Source organism: Chenopodium album, chromosome 19 (assembly GCF_948465745.1).
Source record: "Chenopodium album chromosome 19, dcCheAlbu1.1, whole genome shotgun sequence".
Classification (NCBI taxonomy): domain Eukaryota; kingdom Viridiplantae; phylum Streptophyta; class Magnoliopsida; order Caryophyllales; family Amaranthaceae; genus Chenopodium; species Chenopodium album.
The window spans coordinates 42,420,473-42,438,369 of NC_137852.1; the positions used below are offsets into that span (position 1 = coordinate 42,420,473).

Sequence of the window (17,897 nt, forward strand, 5' to 3'; positions counted from 1 at the left end):
TTATGAGATAGGGGGATAGAAAAAGATTATTCATAATGGAGTTTACGTTGATAATTGTGTATATTGGTATATAATACCCTAAGTAAAAGAAAATTCTAAAAATATATACATATACCAATGAAAGAAAGAGATTGGTGAATGGTAGATTTGTCAAAAAGAAGAAAAGTAAAACTAACAATTCATCAAATTTAAGGAGATACTTTAGCTTTTTACATAGTTGTGCACTTGTCCGCAAAATTGATCATTTTTTAAAAAGAATATAAAGTTAAGATTTTGTCCAAAATAAATAAATAAATAAATAAATAAATAAAGTTAAGACAATATCTTCCAGATTATATAGGTTAAATAAACTATAAAAAGAAGACAGATTGAGGCTGTAAATTATGAACATACAATGCATGTTACTTTGTGAACATTATCTATACAAGTTTAGCCTTTTATGTTTGTGTATATGTGTGAGAGAGATAGATGGATAAGCGTTTTTGTCTATTTTAACAAAATCATAAGAACCATATTGGCTTCGAATTATAATGGTACATGTTTGTAATTTACAAAAATTATTCCGAAAATCGAATTACTAATTGGGGTTGTGGTTATGTCGATGTTTAGTATATGCAGTCGCTTTACAAATTTAAAGTACTTCGTACAATTTTTTATACTTACATTCAACCAAACAACTACTACGATTGTTATTCTTGTAAAGTCGTACTCATAACTAATAGATAACCAACTTATTTTGCATTTTCAGATCACCTTAATTGAGTTAAACATGGTTTCTAGGAGACGGTATCCAAAAACTAGGTTCGAAATTCATCTACCTCGGCTGAAAAGAAATAGAAATAGAGAGAGGTTCACCCATCATGTAAATTTCATGGAAACAAAGGAGGCTTTTTACAATTGCTAGGAAATGGGCAAACCCTTTCTTACTACTAACTTGGCAGGGGAGCAAAACCCAATTAGCCAATCAGTTACAGAAGATGACATCAAAGCGAAAGCATCACAAGAAGATCAAAAACAAGTTACAACAACAGACCTATTCACTCGACAATCCGTATAAAAAAATATGCCCAAGCGAAATTAGGCCTTTACACCTCTCATACATTCCTTCTGGTTCTCCCCCCAAACTAGACAACACTCCCAACCCCATATGAAGAAAGCATGGGGTCAAAAACAAGTAGAAAGAGAACCAAACTACAAAGTACAGATTTAAGTTTACGACATACTAACAGGCAACTGAAGGCGCGGATGACGTTACCATAACAGCAATATTTCCTGTTATTGGCTGTAGACGGGTAGCAGCATCCTCTAGGCGCTCCCAATTCACTTTCCGTTGTTCTGCAATCAAGGATAGTTTTGCCTCATCCTCCCTATATTGCATCTGACACTCAAGAAAGAGCGGCTCATCCATTTCCTGGAAGATTTTTCTGACGTTCAAGGTTAGGTTGAGCACTGCTTGATTCCAGTGGTTTTGAGCATTTCTCTCCAGAGCTGGGAAAATTATAGGAAGGATCACTCCACGGTTGTGTCCAATCAAGTTGAGAATTTGATCATTGTTCCATAGAAACAGTGCCCTTTCAGCCACCTGAAATGATTAAGATGGAGCATTATATTCTTGGTAATTTCCTCTTTTCAAAGTCATATTCAAAAGAATTCTCCAAGGAACCATAATATTACACAAATAAACAATAAAAGCTACTAAGGGTATAATACAGTCAGCTCAGTGAAGACTACGTGACAAGTCTGCGGTGTCCTTTTCCCCTCTCTTGGACTATCAGATTCTCCTTCCTTACCAAGAGCAAATTTTTAAAGATAGCCAATTATATATCTAACTTGCTTATGTAGTATAACTTTTCATAGTTAAACTCCATATTTCATACAGGGTATCAAACTATATATATACAGCAAAAAGAACTAGCATCCATGAATTTAAGTAACAATAGCTGTTGCAGGAGACATATTGGCCAGCAGAACAATGCTCCAATCTGTTTATGAAACGCCTTTGACAGCTTTGAGTTTCTTCCAAAAGGGAAACATGAGATTAAAAGTGAATAAGAACATATTCTTTGAATGTAAAGCATACTTCCAATAGATGAGACCAAATCTAAGACAGGACAAACCACTGCAGATCTAGAAGGATAAGCACTTAGGTAGGGTAGGGAGGCTATCCTTCAACATACTTTTCTTTTTATGATTTTATCCAGCATTATTTCCGAGTTCAATGAATTTATAGCATCACATTAAAATTTCTCAACTAATTGAAGCACGATAGTATACTGATTGTAAATTGGATATGTCAGACTGTCAGTGATGTTGGATCAAAATTCTTAAGTCTTATAGCTGAATAAAATGCCATACTATATTGAATATGCAAGCTGCATCATAGAACAATTAGTTCAGTCAAAAATTGGAACAATTAGCAAGCACGGACAGCAAATCACCTAAGCAGCCGGCAAGAGGCAAAATCAAGTCAATACAACTTCTTGCAATAATCATAGCCAAAATTCTAAAGTCTCGATTATTTCTTCCCGGACAAGATACTACGGTTATACTAATCAGAGTAATTATATACTTAATGTAAAGTACCTCTCTAGTCCATAAGAAGTTGAAATCACAAAGAACAGAAAAGAAGGGGTTTGGAAAAACTTTGATGTTAACTTATACAACACTTTAACCACACATACATGCCCTTTCGATTGCTATCTGCAGCTGAGCATAGCCAGTGAGATTCACAAACAGTAAGTCACACATCCGACAGAAAACAGAATTAAACGCATACAAAATACAAATTCCATAGTTCCTTCTGTAGCAAATTCAAATAAACTGAATTTTAAAGGGAGGAGGTGGAGGGGAAGGAAAATGAATTCGGGAGATATATCTAAGATATCCTGTAGCTAATTAGCTATGCTTCAGAGTGTACAAATAAAATAAGCAAAGGATGTAAATATGCTACCTGAAAGTGATAGCTGTTGATACAACACGCAATCCGCGAAAACAATGGGATCATGACCTTTTGAAATTCAGACATGTTGGTAGCTTCTAATATTTCTTCCAACTCACCCAAGAACATCACTTCCTTCTGGCTATTTGTAATTGGCCAGTACTTCAACAAACCTTTTATCACGGTGCTCGTTAGCTTCGGCTCCTTATCTATGAACTGTGTAATGCAGTACGACAGCTGCTGAAAGTAGACACCTAAAGATTTTGGTTTATGCAGAGGAATCAAAGCTCTCCACAAAAATATCTTGTGCTCCTCTTTCAAGGGCAAGGCAAACCCACTAATAACACTCCCAAAGATTTCCAACAGTTCTGCAATTCCATTATGCTTCTCGGTCTCAAACACAAACCGGTAGAATATATTGCTCATTGCCTTGCGAATATATGGTCTATGGACCATAAATTTACCATATACCCTATGCAGGATAGTCTTTAAACATTCTCTTTCCCTAGGATCCTCGGAATCGAAGAGATCAAGCAGCTTCACTATGAATGAGTGATCTATGTATTTCTTTGCTACTTTTGCATCAAGCGATGGCGAAGTAATAAACTTAAGCAACAAATCATACACAATCTGCAGGTGTGTCCAAGAAGGATCAAACATGGGTTCATCATCATCATTCTCAGCACCACCACCACCAGACCTATAATTCGGTGGGAAGACCCGAAACAGATTAACAGAACACATTCTACTCATAGCAAAGATAGCAGGCTCGGGGAACTTAGAAGGTGGTCCCGAGGCAACAAAATCAACAAGTTCAATCAGTGTTTGCCTCTTAATGTCCTTCTCTGAAGTGTTCTTACTAGGGTCATAGAAGTCGAAAGTCACACAGCAAAGATTCAACTTACTTAGGAACAAGTTCATCTTCTCCGAATTCGGAACATCCTTGAAAGACACAAGGGGCTCAATCCCTGCAACCACACTCGTCGGGAACACAGCCGACGACGTGCGCTTCGTGGCATTCGCTTTGCCCGAAGCAGCATTGCCGTTCTGTGCCCGAGTAGTGCCATTGCTAGAACCATTCATATTGGTGTTCAACATAAGATCCCCATTATCAGATTTGAAGGATTTCCTAGGAATCTTGCTAAGAATTTGCTTTAACATGATGAATATTCAACTGAATTTCATGAAAAATTCAATCAAAACACTTCAAACCCTCATCCCATAAAGAACCCCCAAGATCAAAGATTCCCATTATAAAATACAAATCAAAATTACTAAACAACACACACAAAACCCCAAAATTTAAAAAGAAAATTATACAAAAATACAGTGCTAAATCATAGAACAAATCAGATCTTTATAACATCAGAACATACAACAATAAAGCTAGAAGTTACTAAAATAACCAGAATTAAACCAAATTAATCAACAAAAAAGGTGAGAAATATGGTTAAAAAAAGTCAGATCTGAATGAAAGAAATTTGAATTAAAGCTACCCTAACCCACCTTAATCTCCCTTTTTTTTTTCGTTTCAAATTCAAAAAATTAGGGTTCAATTTCACAATCACTACAACGAGAAAAATCCCCAAATTCGAAAAACAATTATTCAAAAAAAAAAAAAAAAACCCCACAAAAATTTGAGCTCCAAATTTAGAAATACAACCAAATTAAGAAAAAAAGAGAGAAAGATCAGCGTTACCCAGAATCAGAAAATCGAACCTAAGAGCTTGAGTAGTTAATAAAGATCCATCAATGGAGCTCAAATTGAAGAAAAGGGTAATCTTTAATGGTGGTTTTGTTGAAGAGTAGCTTTCAAAAAACACAAAAAATTGTTAAAAAAATCAGATTTTTTTTGTTAAAAAAGGAAGAAGGTGGTGTAGTAGCTGGGTTTTTTGTTTGGATCCTAAATGAAAATTTAACCTGAATAAAATCAAACAAAAGAATGAATTTTTTTGTGAAAGATTTAATTTTTTTTTTTGTTTTTGGGATGAATAATTTGAGGAAAGTAAGAGGTGTATTTCTTTCTTTCTCTCTCTTTCTATGTTCCTCTTTTTTGTTGATTTTCTCTCTCCTCTTTGTTTTGAGGGGGTGATGTGGGGTGTGTCTCGATTAATGAGAACAAAATATGATCAGAAAAATAATGGTGGATAGATGCAATTTTCTCAGAAATTGCTCTGGATTTTGTAACAATTTTTTTTTTATTGTTTGGACAAAATTTAATTTGATACAGTTAATTTTGGAGATTAGTTATTACAGATTTACAGTACAACAAAATCTTTTTTATTTGGGAAATGGAGAACAAAAATTTAGGTTCAATTTTTTTTTTTTTTGTTAGGGCAAGTGGGTATCATTTGGTAAATTTCGTATTAAGAAAGTGTCTAAGTGGCATGCGGAATGTTGTATATCTAATTGAATTGTAAACGGGTTATTTTTTGGTCAAGATCGGAAATAGATGATGTCATAATTGGGTTAAATTTATATCCAACTAAAGTTTTTGTCGAGTTTTTGGTCGGCTTGAGTTAATGTAGAGTATAGGGATAGCAATTGGGCGGTGCGGGCTTCCCCCTACCCGCACCCACAAAAAAAATTTATACCCATCACCTACCTACTATCTGCGGTGGGTAAATTTTTAACACCCATGAAACCTAGATCCACACCCGATCCACCACCTGCTTTTATCAGCTTTTTACCCACCAACCTAACAACATTTATTTATAAATTTTCTATAATATATCATTTTGCCATCTCTAAATTGCTACAAATACATACTTTAATTGCATACTTTGTATTATACAAGGTAGCTATCAATTTGTGATAAATAAATAAATAAATAAATAAATAAAAGTAGTAATGAGTTAGCGAGTAACTGGGGGATAGGCGGGTTATTGAGCGCGTAGGTGGATAATTGGGTGGGTAGCAGGTAATAGGCGAGTATGACATCAAATCCACCACCTACCCGCTACCTGAGGTGGGTATGACTTTTGTACCCATACCCGTCTACTTACCCGCCAAAGTATGACCCATACCCGCTCCAATTGGGGCGGGTGCGGTGCGGGACCCGCATTTAAATACCCATCTGCCATCCCTAGTAGAGTAGGGTATAAGGGCATGTTCTCTTCAGCTAATTTCAATTCTGTTTAGTTCAGTTCAGTTCAGTTCCTAATTTCCTTCTTTTTTATTTTCATTTCAACTCTATTCAGTTCAGCTCAGTTCAATAAATCAGAACATGCCCTAAATATGAGAACGAAGTCATATTAGTATATATTGGATTGACTTGGGATTAAGCTAGATCTAAATTCCACTCGAATCCAAAATTTTGAGTTATGTTGGATATAAGTCATCATTGGATTAAACTTATTAAAGGTAAATTAAGTTTGGTTTAGGTTGCAATTTAACTTTAATTAATCTAAGCTAATTAGTCAATTGAATGTCGTAAACGGGTGATTAACAGTAATGAGGGTATATAAACAATTAAAGGACATAAATGTGCAACACTATTCAAAAGAGTTATCTTCAATTTTATTTTTATGTGTATAATGACTGCACACTATTCTAAATAGTTTTTTTTTCTTTTAAAATACAGTTATCATTAATGAGGGTAAATAAACAATTTAAAGAGTATAATTGTCCAAACATTATTCATAAAAATTATCTCAAATTTTATGTCAGGTAAGGATATCGAGCATTCGAGCATACAATTTGGTTTTGCAACATCAACACGCCACTTCGCCTCCCTCATTGGGCGCTTAATCGTAGCTACATGCCTACATATAAGTTGATATATCACCTCACTTATATCATTCACCAGATTTCATTAACTTTAACCATTAACTACCTTACATTGCCACAAGGAATTTTATCATCAACCATGAATCTATTAGTTGCCTTAATTATTGTCACCGTTAAAACTATTTTAGTTTCTTGTTATAAGAGAATTTTCTATAATTGTAAAGTTTACTATACTTTTCACTTTCACTTAATTGGTGGCACTTTAAAAATTACATGCGAATCGTATGAATATTGTATGAGATTGGTGGGCCCGAAAGAAAGACGTAATAAGAGACCCTTATTGGGCAATCAAAAGAAGATTATTTATTGCATTATACATAGGCCTCGTACTTTGTATTTTAATTTATATTTGATTGAATTTAATGTTAGGGGGACAAACATTCTTTGGTGTTAGAATTGTTACAAAATTTCACTTTGGGTACATGAAATTTGCTTGATTCTATCGGTACATAAGGTTTACAAATTTACTCCATTTTGGGTACAAGTAAGTCTCAACGCCTAACTGGTTGAGAGATAAGGATGAGAGAATTTGGTTGTTGTGGACTTTGTGTATAAATTAATGTTAGTATGGGAAGAGTTAGAAAAGGTGATTGGAACTGAAACACTTAGTACGATGATAGTCATTTGGTAAGCCACTCATAGTTGGTCACTAGGAATCCTTTCTTTCAATACTTAACTCATTATAGCACCGTTAGGTTTTTAAATTTTCACAATGTTGATGCATCACACGGTACCGATTTCTATCTAAAAAGAAAAATCATAGACTTTTTATTTGTAACTCAAGAAGTATCTTCTGGTATATATCTACTTATCTTTAGAAACAACGAACAAAAGTTGTACTTCTGCATATTTAGATTTATTTCTTGGAATTTGTTGGGACATTTTTTTGTTGTGATTTTAAAGAATTTTCCTGTATTTATACTACTTATTTTTTGTTTTCAAAATTACTAGTTAGTTTTTTTTTTTTTTAATTTAAAAAAAAAAACAAATTTTAGATTTTTTATTGGTAGAAATCAACTTTTTGGACAATGATCGATGATGATTATGTCGAATTTAGCCAACATCTTGACTTAAACATATTGATGTTAGGGTGTATTAAAAGAGGAATTCAAACGATACCTTATATTATAAACAAGTTCTTTGTTAAAAAAAAAACAGTGAAGAGTTCATTATAAATATTTAAGTAAATGATTTATTAGTTGCATTTCTATTATTTAAGTTGTTCTTGTTTGGAATCTTAGTTTTTTATTTAATTTTTTTAGGCAAATTTAAGTGCTATATTGATTTAACATAGATAGAAATCTCAAAATTTAACTATGATTTTCTCATATAATTTGTTCATCTCTCATTAAGGACACTAATCTAGTTGAGTGGTGAGCAACAAAATTGGTGTCCCTTAGCTTGTTACATGAAAGGAGCTATAAAGTATATACATCATCTTTTTTTTTTTTTTTTTATTATTGCACCATGAGGGAGACACTTGTGAATGCATTACTTTGGCTATTAATATTTTTAATTATACTTTGTAAAAATTTCAAAAAAGTGATATTTGAACAATATTGTTTTTGAAACAAATCTAACTAGAACCCACATGACTATGCTTTTTCTTAATGGATAAATAATAAAAGATGGTCAAAGAAGATTAAGGGCATGTTCTGATTGACTAAACTGAGCTGAGCTGAACTGAACTGAATATTTTATGAGAGAAGGAAATTAAGAACCTAACTTAATGGAACTGAACTAAAAATGATTTAATTTGAAGAGAACGAGCTCTAAGTAAAAAGTGTAAAAGTTCTTATGGTGCAATTGAAAAAACGGAGGAAGTATAACATATGTATCGAATCATTGGAGAGACGATAAAACCAAAGAAAGGTTGTTGGATGCAAGGATTACTCTTGTAAGACCATATCTTCTTGTAAACATGGTATAACTACGTGGGATCGTGTTTAATAATTTTCTAGTGGTGTAAACATGATTTAAGAGCCTATTTTGATTTATTGAACTAAACTGAACTGAACTGAAAGGAGGAAATTAAGAATAATTGAACTGAACTTAAGCGGAAGAGAACATGCCCTAATACTCAATCAAATAAATATATAAGACAGCGAAAAAAACTAATATTAGATTATTAATGTCAAATATTAAATCTATACTTATTATATATTAAAAAGCGTTCCTAAAACAGAATCTGTGTCACGTGTCACCCTTTTAAGCTCTATAAACGTGCCAAGTCATCAATATATGGCAGTTCACCTCCACAACAAGAATTAGATTTGACATTTAAAAAATGTCAATAGCAAGACTTGAACTTGAGACCAACAAGTATTACTTTGCAAGTCTTACCGCCTTAGCTATCCATATATTGTGTAAATTTATCCAACAAAATTATAATTAACTTGGATAAGATGATTAGTTCTTAATTGTACTATTATTTACATATCATAGGATAATTTAACAACTTCTATTAAATTTTGTTACAAATATTAAATATGGTTCTCCTAAGACAAATCTTTTTCCAAAATATTAAATTTTGAACATGATTTTCAATATATTAAGCAAAAATTAATCGAATGTTAATTACAAACTAGCAACTCGGGGCATCGCCCGAGCCACACACTAGTTACATAATAAATATAATCACTAGAGATATCATGAGTTAGGGCCTGTTCTCATTGACTGAACTCAGCTGAACTGAACTGAACTGAACTCAGCTGAACTGAACTGAACTGAAATGAATATTTTATAAGAGAAGGAAATTAGGAGCTGAAGTGAACTGAACTGAGCTGAACTGAACTGAACTGAACTGAATTTCAACGTAAGAGAACAGACCCTTATAGTATCAATACATTACTATAGTTTTTTTTTTTTGTTTTGATTTTTTTTTAACAATCCTAAAAAATTATTCATAATTATACGCAGTATATAAAATTAAAATTATACATTAACAAATATATACAAGTGCGCTATCGAATATTCAAAAGACACATGAAGTATCTTCCAAAAGAAAACAGTAAGAAGAAAACGAATTAGAGCAGAAACTTCACTGAAATTTCTCTCTTTTTTTCTTCCACCTCTTTTCAAGAATCATATTAAGATTAAGACATTTTCTTAAATTTTCATCACCTTATTATATAAACTTTATTATTTTCATAATAAAAAGCAAAAGAAAAGATAATGTTTGAAAATTCAAAGAAATTAATATGTGCATCTCTTGCTGACTGACACACAAAGGCAGTCCAAGTATATTCCAAAACGACGCGGCCAAGCAAAATAGGTAAGCACAAAGAATAATTTTGCTGACGCTATTTTTACTTTTTTTTTTGCCATTTGTTGAATTTGCGTAAAATCCCAAAAAATTAAAATTAAAATTAAAAAATAAAATAAAAATCAAACCCAGTTGCTTAAAACCCCATAAAAAATCACTGCAAAATTATTATCCTCATTAATTTTTTCATCAGCATTTTTATGGTAAGTTTTTCTTTGATTTTGTTGAGCTATAATAATGGTAGGTAGATAGATTTGTGTTTGTTAAGCTGCTTTGAAAATTTAATTATACTGTATTGAGTTATGAATTGGGTCAATTTTAGTTCTGAAATTTAAGTTGAATCTGTTAATTTTTCTGGGGTTTGATTATGTTTTTTTTTTTTGGGATTTTGAATCTAATCAGTGTGTTTTTCCTGTTTGACTCATCTTGGGTTAGTACTGATTACTAGTCAAAGTTTGAATTTAGGTTTTTTTGGGAGAATTTTAAGTGATTTTGATTGATTTTTCTGTGATGGGTAGTTTTTAATTTTAATATATGTTGTGGGGTTTTCTTCTTGTTTGTGATTTTGCTGAAATTACAATTTTGGGAAATTTCTGGGTTGGTGTAATCATCTGGGTTTAGCATTTGATGATTTTGCTGAAATTTTGGGGGTTATTTTCTGTATGAACTCTTTAATTGTTTTAAGCTTTATATGCCAAGTATTGTGGCCCTTGAATTCTTGTAAAACTGGGGAATTGGAGCAAACTTGAGTTCTTCATTGTTGCCTTTTGCTCGGTTGGTTAGCATCTGTTGCTTGTAATTCTACTGCCTTGGGTTCTGATGTAGTGTAAAGATTAGAAACAGGGTTGCATTTTGAGAACTAGCGAGCTGAACTTGGTGAAATTGTATAAATTCTTGGATTATAATTTCTTTAAACTTTTTGGTACTTTGAGGCTTTTCATAAAAGCTTCCATTGCATGTATTAAACAAATTTCTACATTTGAAGGAGAACAGAAATTTAAGTCTGACAGTGTTGTTTGTTGATTCTATTAACAGAAGGACCAGGGTTAAGATATACGAAGTATCAGTGTACCTTGTAGACTAGTCAATTGCTTGTTATTGGTGGTATCAAGTCATTGCATTAGGCAGGTTCTTTAGTGAACGTTTTGATTTCTACGGTCTTAAATCAAAACTCCATGCATTCATTTCTCCCGTTTCTATCGGTTGTCTTGAATGGACATGCGGTTTGCAGATTATCAATGTAATAGCCAATCTGACAAATACCCGTTATTAATGGAACAACCAGAAAGAAGAAATGAGAATGAGCATGTGATTGACATAAGGAGGAGTTTAGAGGCTGCTTCTTCTGGTTCTGCTCATGATAGAATTTCTAATGAGTTGGACTCTACTCAACCCGAAGACAGGCCTTCAAGTAGTGCCAGGGCTTCAGTTTCTCAGCTCTCACTTCCTCTTTCCAATATTTCAACCTCCAGGAATTCTTCAAGCAGGAGAGGGAATGGTCATAGCCGAAGGCGCAGAAGCCCGCTTAATTCAGGGTTGTGGATATCTATTGAACTAGCCCTCACCTTAGGTCAAATTGTGGCTTCTATCATTGTGTTATCTTTGTCGAGGAACGAGCATCCACGAACTCCATTATTTGCTTGGATTGTGGGTTATGCTACAGGGTGTGTCGCAACTCTCCCTCTTCTCTATTGGCGTTATCTTCATCGTAACCAATCTTCCGAACAAGATCTTTCGCCATCCAGACAACCTTCTTCTAATGGTAATCCAGCTGTTGGACATTCATCTTCTCTGCCTACACAAATTATAGAAGATGATAACCATACCAGTAATTCCAACAGAAGTGGAAGTGCTTTAAGTGCCGCAATGGGAAATGCCAGGTAATGATTGGAATTTTGACACTGAGTCCTATGTTGAAGATCTATACTGCTCTTTTCCATTGCTGATATGCTTTATACATTACTGATCAATGATTGTCCAAGAACTATTCTTTATTTTGCTGACTAGATTCATTATGCTGGCTCTTTGCTTCTTGATCTTGCTTCCTACATGTGGGCCCCTATTTGAATTTTATGTACGTTTGAAAACTGCCAGGTTAAGCACTACTGTACTAATGCCATATACAGAGTAGTATTTAAACTTGCTTACATTTAACTGTTATATTTCTCATGTTTTTTGTTACAATTCATGTACATGTTATTGAAACATGGATTCAGCTTGTAAATTTTGCTCGCTGCCTGCTTTTTGTGTGTTGACTTCTCTATATTAAGAATTTAAGAAATATGACTTGGATGAACAGAGAGATAAACAGCAAACGGTTTTTAACAAATAACCAGTTATCATTTATTAAGAGTGGTTGAAATTGTATAGGTAAGACTTAAGGTTTTGTAATAACAAATCACTTCAATTTTCTTTTGATGTATGCGGAAATCCTGATGTGGCCCCTTTGCAATTGAATTTTTGGAACTTGGACTGTTGCAAAAATTGATTTGGAAGCTGTGGCTGGTACTTAAAGTGTTGCCTTGCTGCTGCGACCATAGCAAAGAAGCCTTCCGATACACACCAGAAAGTGCTCTTAATGACAATTGATGCCCGCTGTAATCCTTGTAAGGTGTTTAAGGTGGCTGTTTACTGTGAGACACACATGGATTATATGTTTTCCACTGTAAACACTTGACCTCCTTGTTGTGCTCCCTGAATAGGGTAAATTGTTGCATGAGGTCAAGATGTTGGCCAATATTTGCTAATCAAGCTTCTTCTTAGAGGGCTAGAATTAAACTCGTATAGCTTCCTCTCGGCAATTGTTGTGTGATCTGAATACTCTAATTCTAGCACCCAAATTTAGATCTTTTGCCCATGTGACTTCACTTTTTAAATAAGATTGTTATGGATGCAACATCACTTCCCAAACCATTAATGCTGCATGTTTTATATAGTGTATGAACATTGTGAAAAGTAAACGGTTTTTTGTTGTTTGGGGGGGGGGGGGTATTGGTACATTTGGGGCCCTTTTTAGCCATCAGGTACACCTAAAAAGCACAGTACCCTGAAATTACGAAAATACCCTCCTTTATTGCAATTTTAAAAGTTCAACCTCTATTTGCATAAAAAGAGAAATTGGAGCCTTGAAGTTCCCAAATGTTCATAAAAAATTGGTGTCTGTTTACAAATACTGCAAATTTTTTTTCCCAACTGACTAATATAGCTTTATTAAGCTGTAGACCTGGGTTTCCCATGCCATGCTTTTCTGTGGCCTTTCGTGCCAAATTTGTTCAGGACTAATGCCTTATGTAGCTAGTCTATGGATATCATCATGTACGGCATTTGTGAATAAAAAGTTAAACACTTGTATGCAAACACTCAAGTATAATACTTGAGCATGCCAAATGAATTGCTTACCTGTCCTATCTTCACAAACTGTTCTCTGAATTAGGAAACCTGGACTTTAATCACTGTTATATTAAAATGCAAAATTAGTTGTAGAAGATATTCTTGCTTGGTTTTCAAAGAAGTATATTATGAGCTCTATGGTGAAATGATTTCAATTTACACCCTAACTTTATTTACTGTAAAATCTGTTAATTTAATTAGCAAGGTAACAATTTAGGGGAAAATTCAAGTTTATCTCTGAGATAAACATGGAAATATATCTCCTCTCACAATATATTGTTTTACTTTTATTTTCTAAATAATAAAAGTGAAAAAGTAAAGTGGCACAGAAATAAATGCAAATAGTTGTGATAGGAGATTATCTGGGGCTCCCTCACAATATAGAACTTCTGCAAGTATTCTGAGAGGTGGTCCCTAAGCTTGATTGTGATTCTTTGTACTCATAATTACTTAGTTGTTCTTCTGCGTTTTTTTTTTTTGTTTTTGGTGCTTTTATTTTTTGGTTGCAAGTATATTATAGACTATAGAGGAGCAAAAGAAATTTATGTGAATTCCTTGTGCTACAGGCTAAAGGTCTCAATCGAGTACTTTAAGATGGCCCTAGACTGCTTCTTTGCAATCTGGTTCGTAGTTGGTAATGTGTGGATTTTTGGGGGTCATGCTTCTTCTACTGAAGCTCCCAACTTGTACAGGTAAATGGTCGTGCTTGCTAATTAATGCTTAATCTTTGTAGATTTTCTCCGCTTTGTATGAGTTACTAACTCAGAACAATTCACCTTATCAGGTTATGTATAGTGTTCCTCATCTTCAGCTGCATAGGATATGCGATGCCATTTATTCTCTGTGCAACAATTTGCTGCTGTCTTCCATGTATAATATCTGTACTAGGCTTTAGGGAAGATTTAAACCAAACCCGAGGAGCAACAACGGAATCAATTAATGCTCTTCCAATCTACAAGTATAAGTTAAAGAAAAACAGACACAATGACGGTGGTAATGAGGCTGGGGTAGTAGCTGCAGGAACAGAGAAGGAACGCGTAATATCAGGAGAAGATGCTGTAAGTTCTTTCTGGCCAATCCTTACCAGCCATGATAACTTTGTAATTTGTTATTCTGTTGTTTTATTTTATTATTACATGAAAACAAAAACAGGAAATAGATACCTGGCAAGGTAAGTCAGGAAACGCAAAAACAAAATTTCAGGAAAAGTAGGAAAGTGGAAACTTTTAAATTAAAAGGCTGTAAACATACAATGCATTTCTATGTAAAGCTAGACGTCACTTTTTGATAATATTATTGTAGAAATTGAAGTTAAGTGACATTTAAAGCATGAAAATAGATCAATGGAAACCAAAAATTGCACATGGATCTCCAGTGGTTTAAATTTTGCATGACTTAATAACCATGAGGTAAAGGCTGTAAATCTTGAACAAAAATTCTCAAGATTACAAAGATGCATTTCAGTAACAGGAATAGAAACAGGAAAGAGTGACCTTTAAGGCTTTAATGAAGTTTTCATGACAATGAAGTGCTATACTGCTATGTAATGACTGCTATAGAAATTTTAATATTGGAATACTCTATTCAATTGTCAAGAGTTCAAGACTAGATACTTAGCTACCGGCTTATTCACCTTGTTGCAATCTCTTGCTTTTAAATTAACTGGAAATGCATAATTCTAATGGCCAATATTTTTGCATATGATCAGTTTCCATGTGATTGATTGTCTAATTATGTAGACAGGTTTGCAATACAAGGGGCTAATATGTGCAAGCCATAAGTGGCTCACTGCACCTTAAGCTTACGTCGATCTAGATAGATGGACTTAAAACAAACAGTCTGCATGTTCAACTTATAAGCCCCAGTTTCTGACAATATCTTTGTCCTTTCCTCCTCTTTATACCTTCTTCACCAAAAGCAGAATTTCCTCAATGTTAGCCATTAGACATTAGCCAAGTATGGCCTTTCTACGATGCATAAGATGTAGTTAGCTACTTCCTAGGTTCCTTTTGATTGCTGAAGCTAAATACCTGAATTATGATTAAATTATTTCTATTCTTGAGTGCTAAATTGTTTGCTCTGTATTGCCTCACAGTGACTCTTGAAATGGGTCTATCTTATTCTTGTTTTGTGATGCCTGGCTTGGTGATTGTCTGGATCCAATTTTATGACTTTATCCTCTCTTCTTACAGGTTTGTTGCATTTGCTTGGCGAAATATGCAAACAATGATGAACTTAGGGAGTTGCCATGTACTCACTTGTTTCATAAGGAGTGTGTGGATAAATGGCTCAAGATTAATGCACTTTGCCCCCTTTGTAAGAATGAAGTGGGTGAGTCCTTGCTCAGTTCACTTGCTGGGGCAACAGCCAGCCTACGACGAGCTGAGAGTAGGGTAGTTAGCAGCTGAGGAGGCACTGGCTTGTGATACGACCAAACCACCCTTTCTTTCTGCAACATCAGCGCCAAGACTATTTTATATGCAAGTATTAGAGCCATTCTCAGGCATAATTCGAAGAAGCACCCCCATCAACCGGAGGTTTTATCATGCGGTTTCACTTCCATTGCTTGTCATGTATCATAATTTCTTAATTAGACCAGTGTTAATAGCTAGAGTTGGTTCATAAACTGAAGAAAATGTTGAAAAAAGTCCACCTCTTGTAAGATATACATACCTTATCTGTTTTGTTGGTGATGATTGGCCATGTTCTAAGCTATTTGGTTCACAATTTCATTATTGTACACTGCTATCTTTAAAATTACAATGTGTTTGGAAAATTAGAAGTGTAGAAAACTCCGAATCTCTAAGATTGTGTATGTTATTTAGAAGAAAATCCATGGGAAAATTAAAATGGGGAAATGTATATAAAAGCCCTTTTATGTTTGGTGTTGTAAGTTTATAGTTTTTTTGTAACTACTAACTAGAGCGGCTTAACGTGCGCAGCATAGCTAGCAATATTAAGGAACCTATGAGAGTGAGGGATAGTTCAAGTGGTTAGAACTTCCCTCCTGATTTCAGGAGATCATGGGATCGATTCTCACCCCCGCCTTTGTGGCTCTCTTTAATTTCCAAAAAAAAAAAAAATATTAAGGAACCTCTTTCGGTTTAATTTGTCCTTACATTAGAACATTAGTTGTTAGTAGCATTAATGAGAGAAAATATGTAAACAAGTATTTTTAGGGGCATAAATGTCCGCAAATTATTTTAAGAGTTATAAAAAAGAGCTAATTAACATTGATGGGGGCAAGTAAGTAAATAAGCATTTTAGAGGGTATAATTGTGCAAGTTATCTCATACTTTTTAAAATAAAAAAGGTAGGGAAGGTAAGGAAATTTTGAGTGTAAACTGAGTAAAATAAGAAATGAGAGAATTTTTTTTAAAAGGTAAGAAGAATTATTTTACCAGTCCAGAATCTCTCATAGGCTAACATAACTCTAGTAAATGGGCTAGATACTTTGAGGTTGAGGAGTTAAGGGAAGCCTAACTTTCAAAGTGCCCTTAGTGGGTATTGGACCTCCAATTTATAGGTTATAACTTATAAGGTGTTTTTCCTATCACTAGGTTGACGCTTGGTGGATATAGAATGTATTGGTAATAGCTTTCACAAGATAAACACAATTATGAAAAGGAAAATTTGCAAATTGCAGTTATTTAAAGTTCGTATTTTGCAAATTGCAGTCATTTTAAAAGCAAATTGCAAATTGCAGCCCAAAAGTTCGTATAAATTGTAAAATAATGACTGCAATTTGCAAATTTTCTTTATGAAAAATACAAAGGGTTTGTTCTCATTGACTGAACTCAGCTGAACTGAACTGAACTGAAAATTTTATAAGAGAAGGAAATTAGGAGCTGAACTGAACTGAATTGAGCTGAACTCAACTGAACTGAACTCAGCTGAATTAAACTGAATTGAATTTCAACGTAAGAGAACAGGCCCTAAGTACTAGTAATGAAAAGCTTTGTAATTTAAATCCCATGAGAATACATAATATTGACCTTATGAAACTAGCACACTAAATCCCATGAGCATATTACATAATATTGAACTTATGAAACTAGCACACTAAATCCCATGAACAGATTGCATAAAATTAAAGATAAGAAACTAGTAATAAACGTAAAGTGGAAAGTTGATTTTAGGGCATGTTCTCATTGACTGAACTGAGCTGAACTGAATTGAACTGAATATTTTATAAGAGAAGGAAATTAGGAGCTGAACTGAAGTGGACTGAACTGAATTTCAATGTGTCAGAACAGGCCCTTAGTCAATATATAGAATGGGTCTTTTAACATTTGGGATTCAAAAAGTAAGAGCATGCAATGTTTGATAACATATTTCCGACACCTTAAATGATAAGATGATAAAAATTCAAGGTGCCTTAAATAACTAGAATAGTTTGACAAGCATAAATAAAATTTATAGGACTTAGATTGAGATGTTAATTAGAGTATCATCTCAAAATAAGGTGTCGAATTTTTGTAGTTTTCACTTTAAATCCTTTTTATTGTAAAATCT

General features: G+C 33.8%; 2 protein-coding genes across 3 annotated transcripts; one reads left to right on the plus strand and one right to left on the minus strand.

Moving 5' to 3' along the window:
- Positions 1–787: 787 nt before the first annotated feature.
- LOC145593748 (serine/threonine protein phosphatase 2A 57 kDa regulatory subunit B' kappa isoform-like) lies at positions 788–5,072 on the minus strand. Its single transcript, XM_081650087.1, has 2 exons — positions 2,951–5,072; positions 788–1,582 (listed from the first exon to the last, which is right to left on the minus strand). Exons 1-2 carry the CDS (start codon positions 4,097–4,099, stop codon positions 1,223–1,225), a joined length of 1,509 nt encoding a protein of 502 aa, XP_081506213.1. The 5' UTR covers positions 4,100–5,072; the 3' UTR covers positions 788–1,222.
- A 4,813-nt stretch (positions 5,073–9,885) lies between these two features.
- On the plus strand, positions 9,886–16,280 carry LOC145593750 (E3 ubiquitin-protein ligase At1g12760-like). 2 transcript variants are annotated; one of them, XM_081650092.1, is made up of 5 exons: positions 9,886–10,001; positions 11,028–11,872; positions 13,949–14,074; positions 14,167–14,440; positions 15,575–16,280. In XM_081650092.1, exons 2-5 carry the CDS (start codon positions 11,205–11,207, stop codon positions 15,788–15,790), a joined length of 1,284 nt encoding a protein of 427 aa, XP_081506218.1. In that variant the 5' UTR covers positions 9,886–10,001; positions 11,028–11,204; the 3' UTR covers positions 15,791–16,280. The 2 variants fall into 2 exon arrangements, with proteins under 2 accessions (XP_081506218.1, XP_081506217.1); XM_081650091.1 differs by lacking the exon at positions 9,886–10,001 and adding an exon at positions 10,040–10,195.
- The last annotated feature ends 1,617 nt before the right edge of the window (positions 16,281–17,897 follow it).

Coding starts and splice junctions, on each gene's coding strand:
- LOC145593750 (XM_081650092.1), top strand. CDS start 11,205: ATGGACATGCGGTTTGCAGATTATCAATGTAATAGCCAATCTGACAAA. Junction 14,075..14,166: donor GAAGCTCCCAACTTGTACAG/GTAAATGGTCGT, acceptor TCACCTTATCAG/GTTATGTATAGTGTTCCTCA. Junction 14,441..15,574: donor TAATATCAGGAGAAGATGCT/GTAAGTTCTTTC, acceptor CTCTTCTTACAG/GTTTGTTGCATTTGCTTGGC.
- LOC145593748 (XM_081650087.1), bottom strand. CDS start 4,099: ATGTTAAAGCAAATTCTTAGCAAGATTCCTAGGAAATCCTTCAAATCT. Junction 1,583..2,950: donor TCAACAGCTATCACTTTCAG/GTAGCATATTTA, acceptor TAATCATTTCAG/GTGGCTGAAAGGGCACTGTT.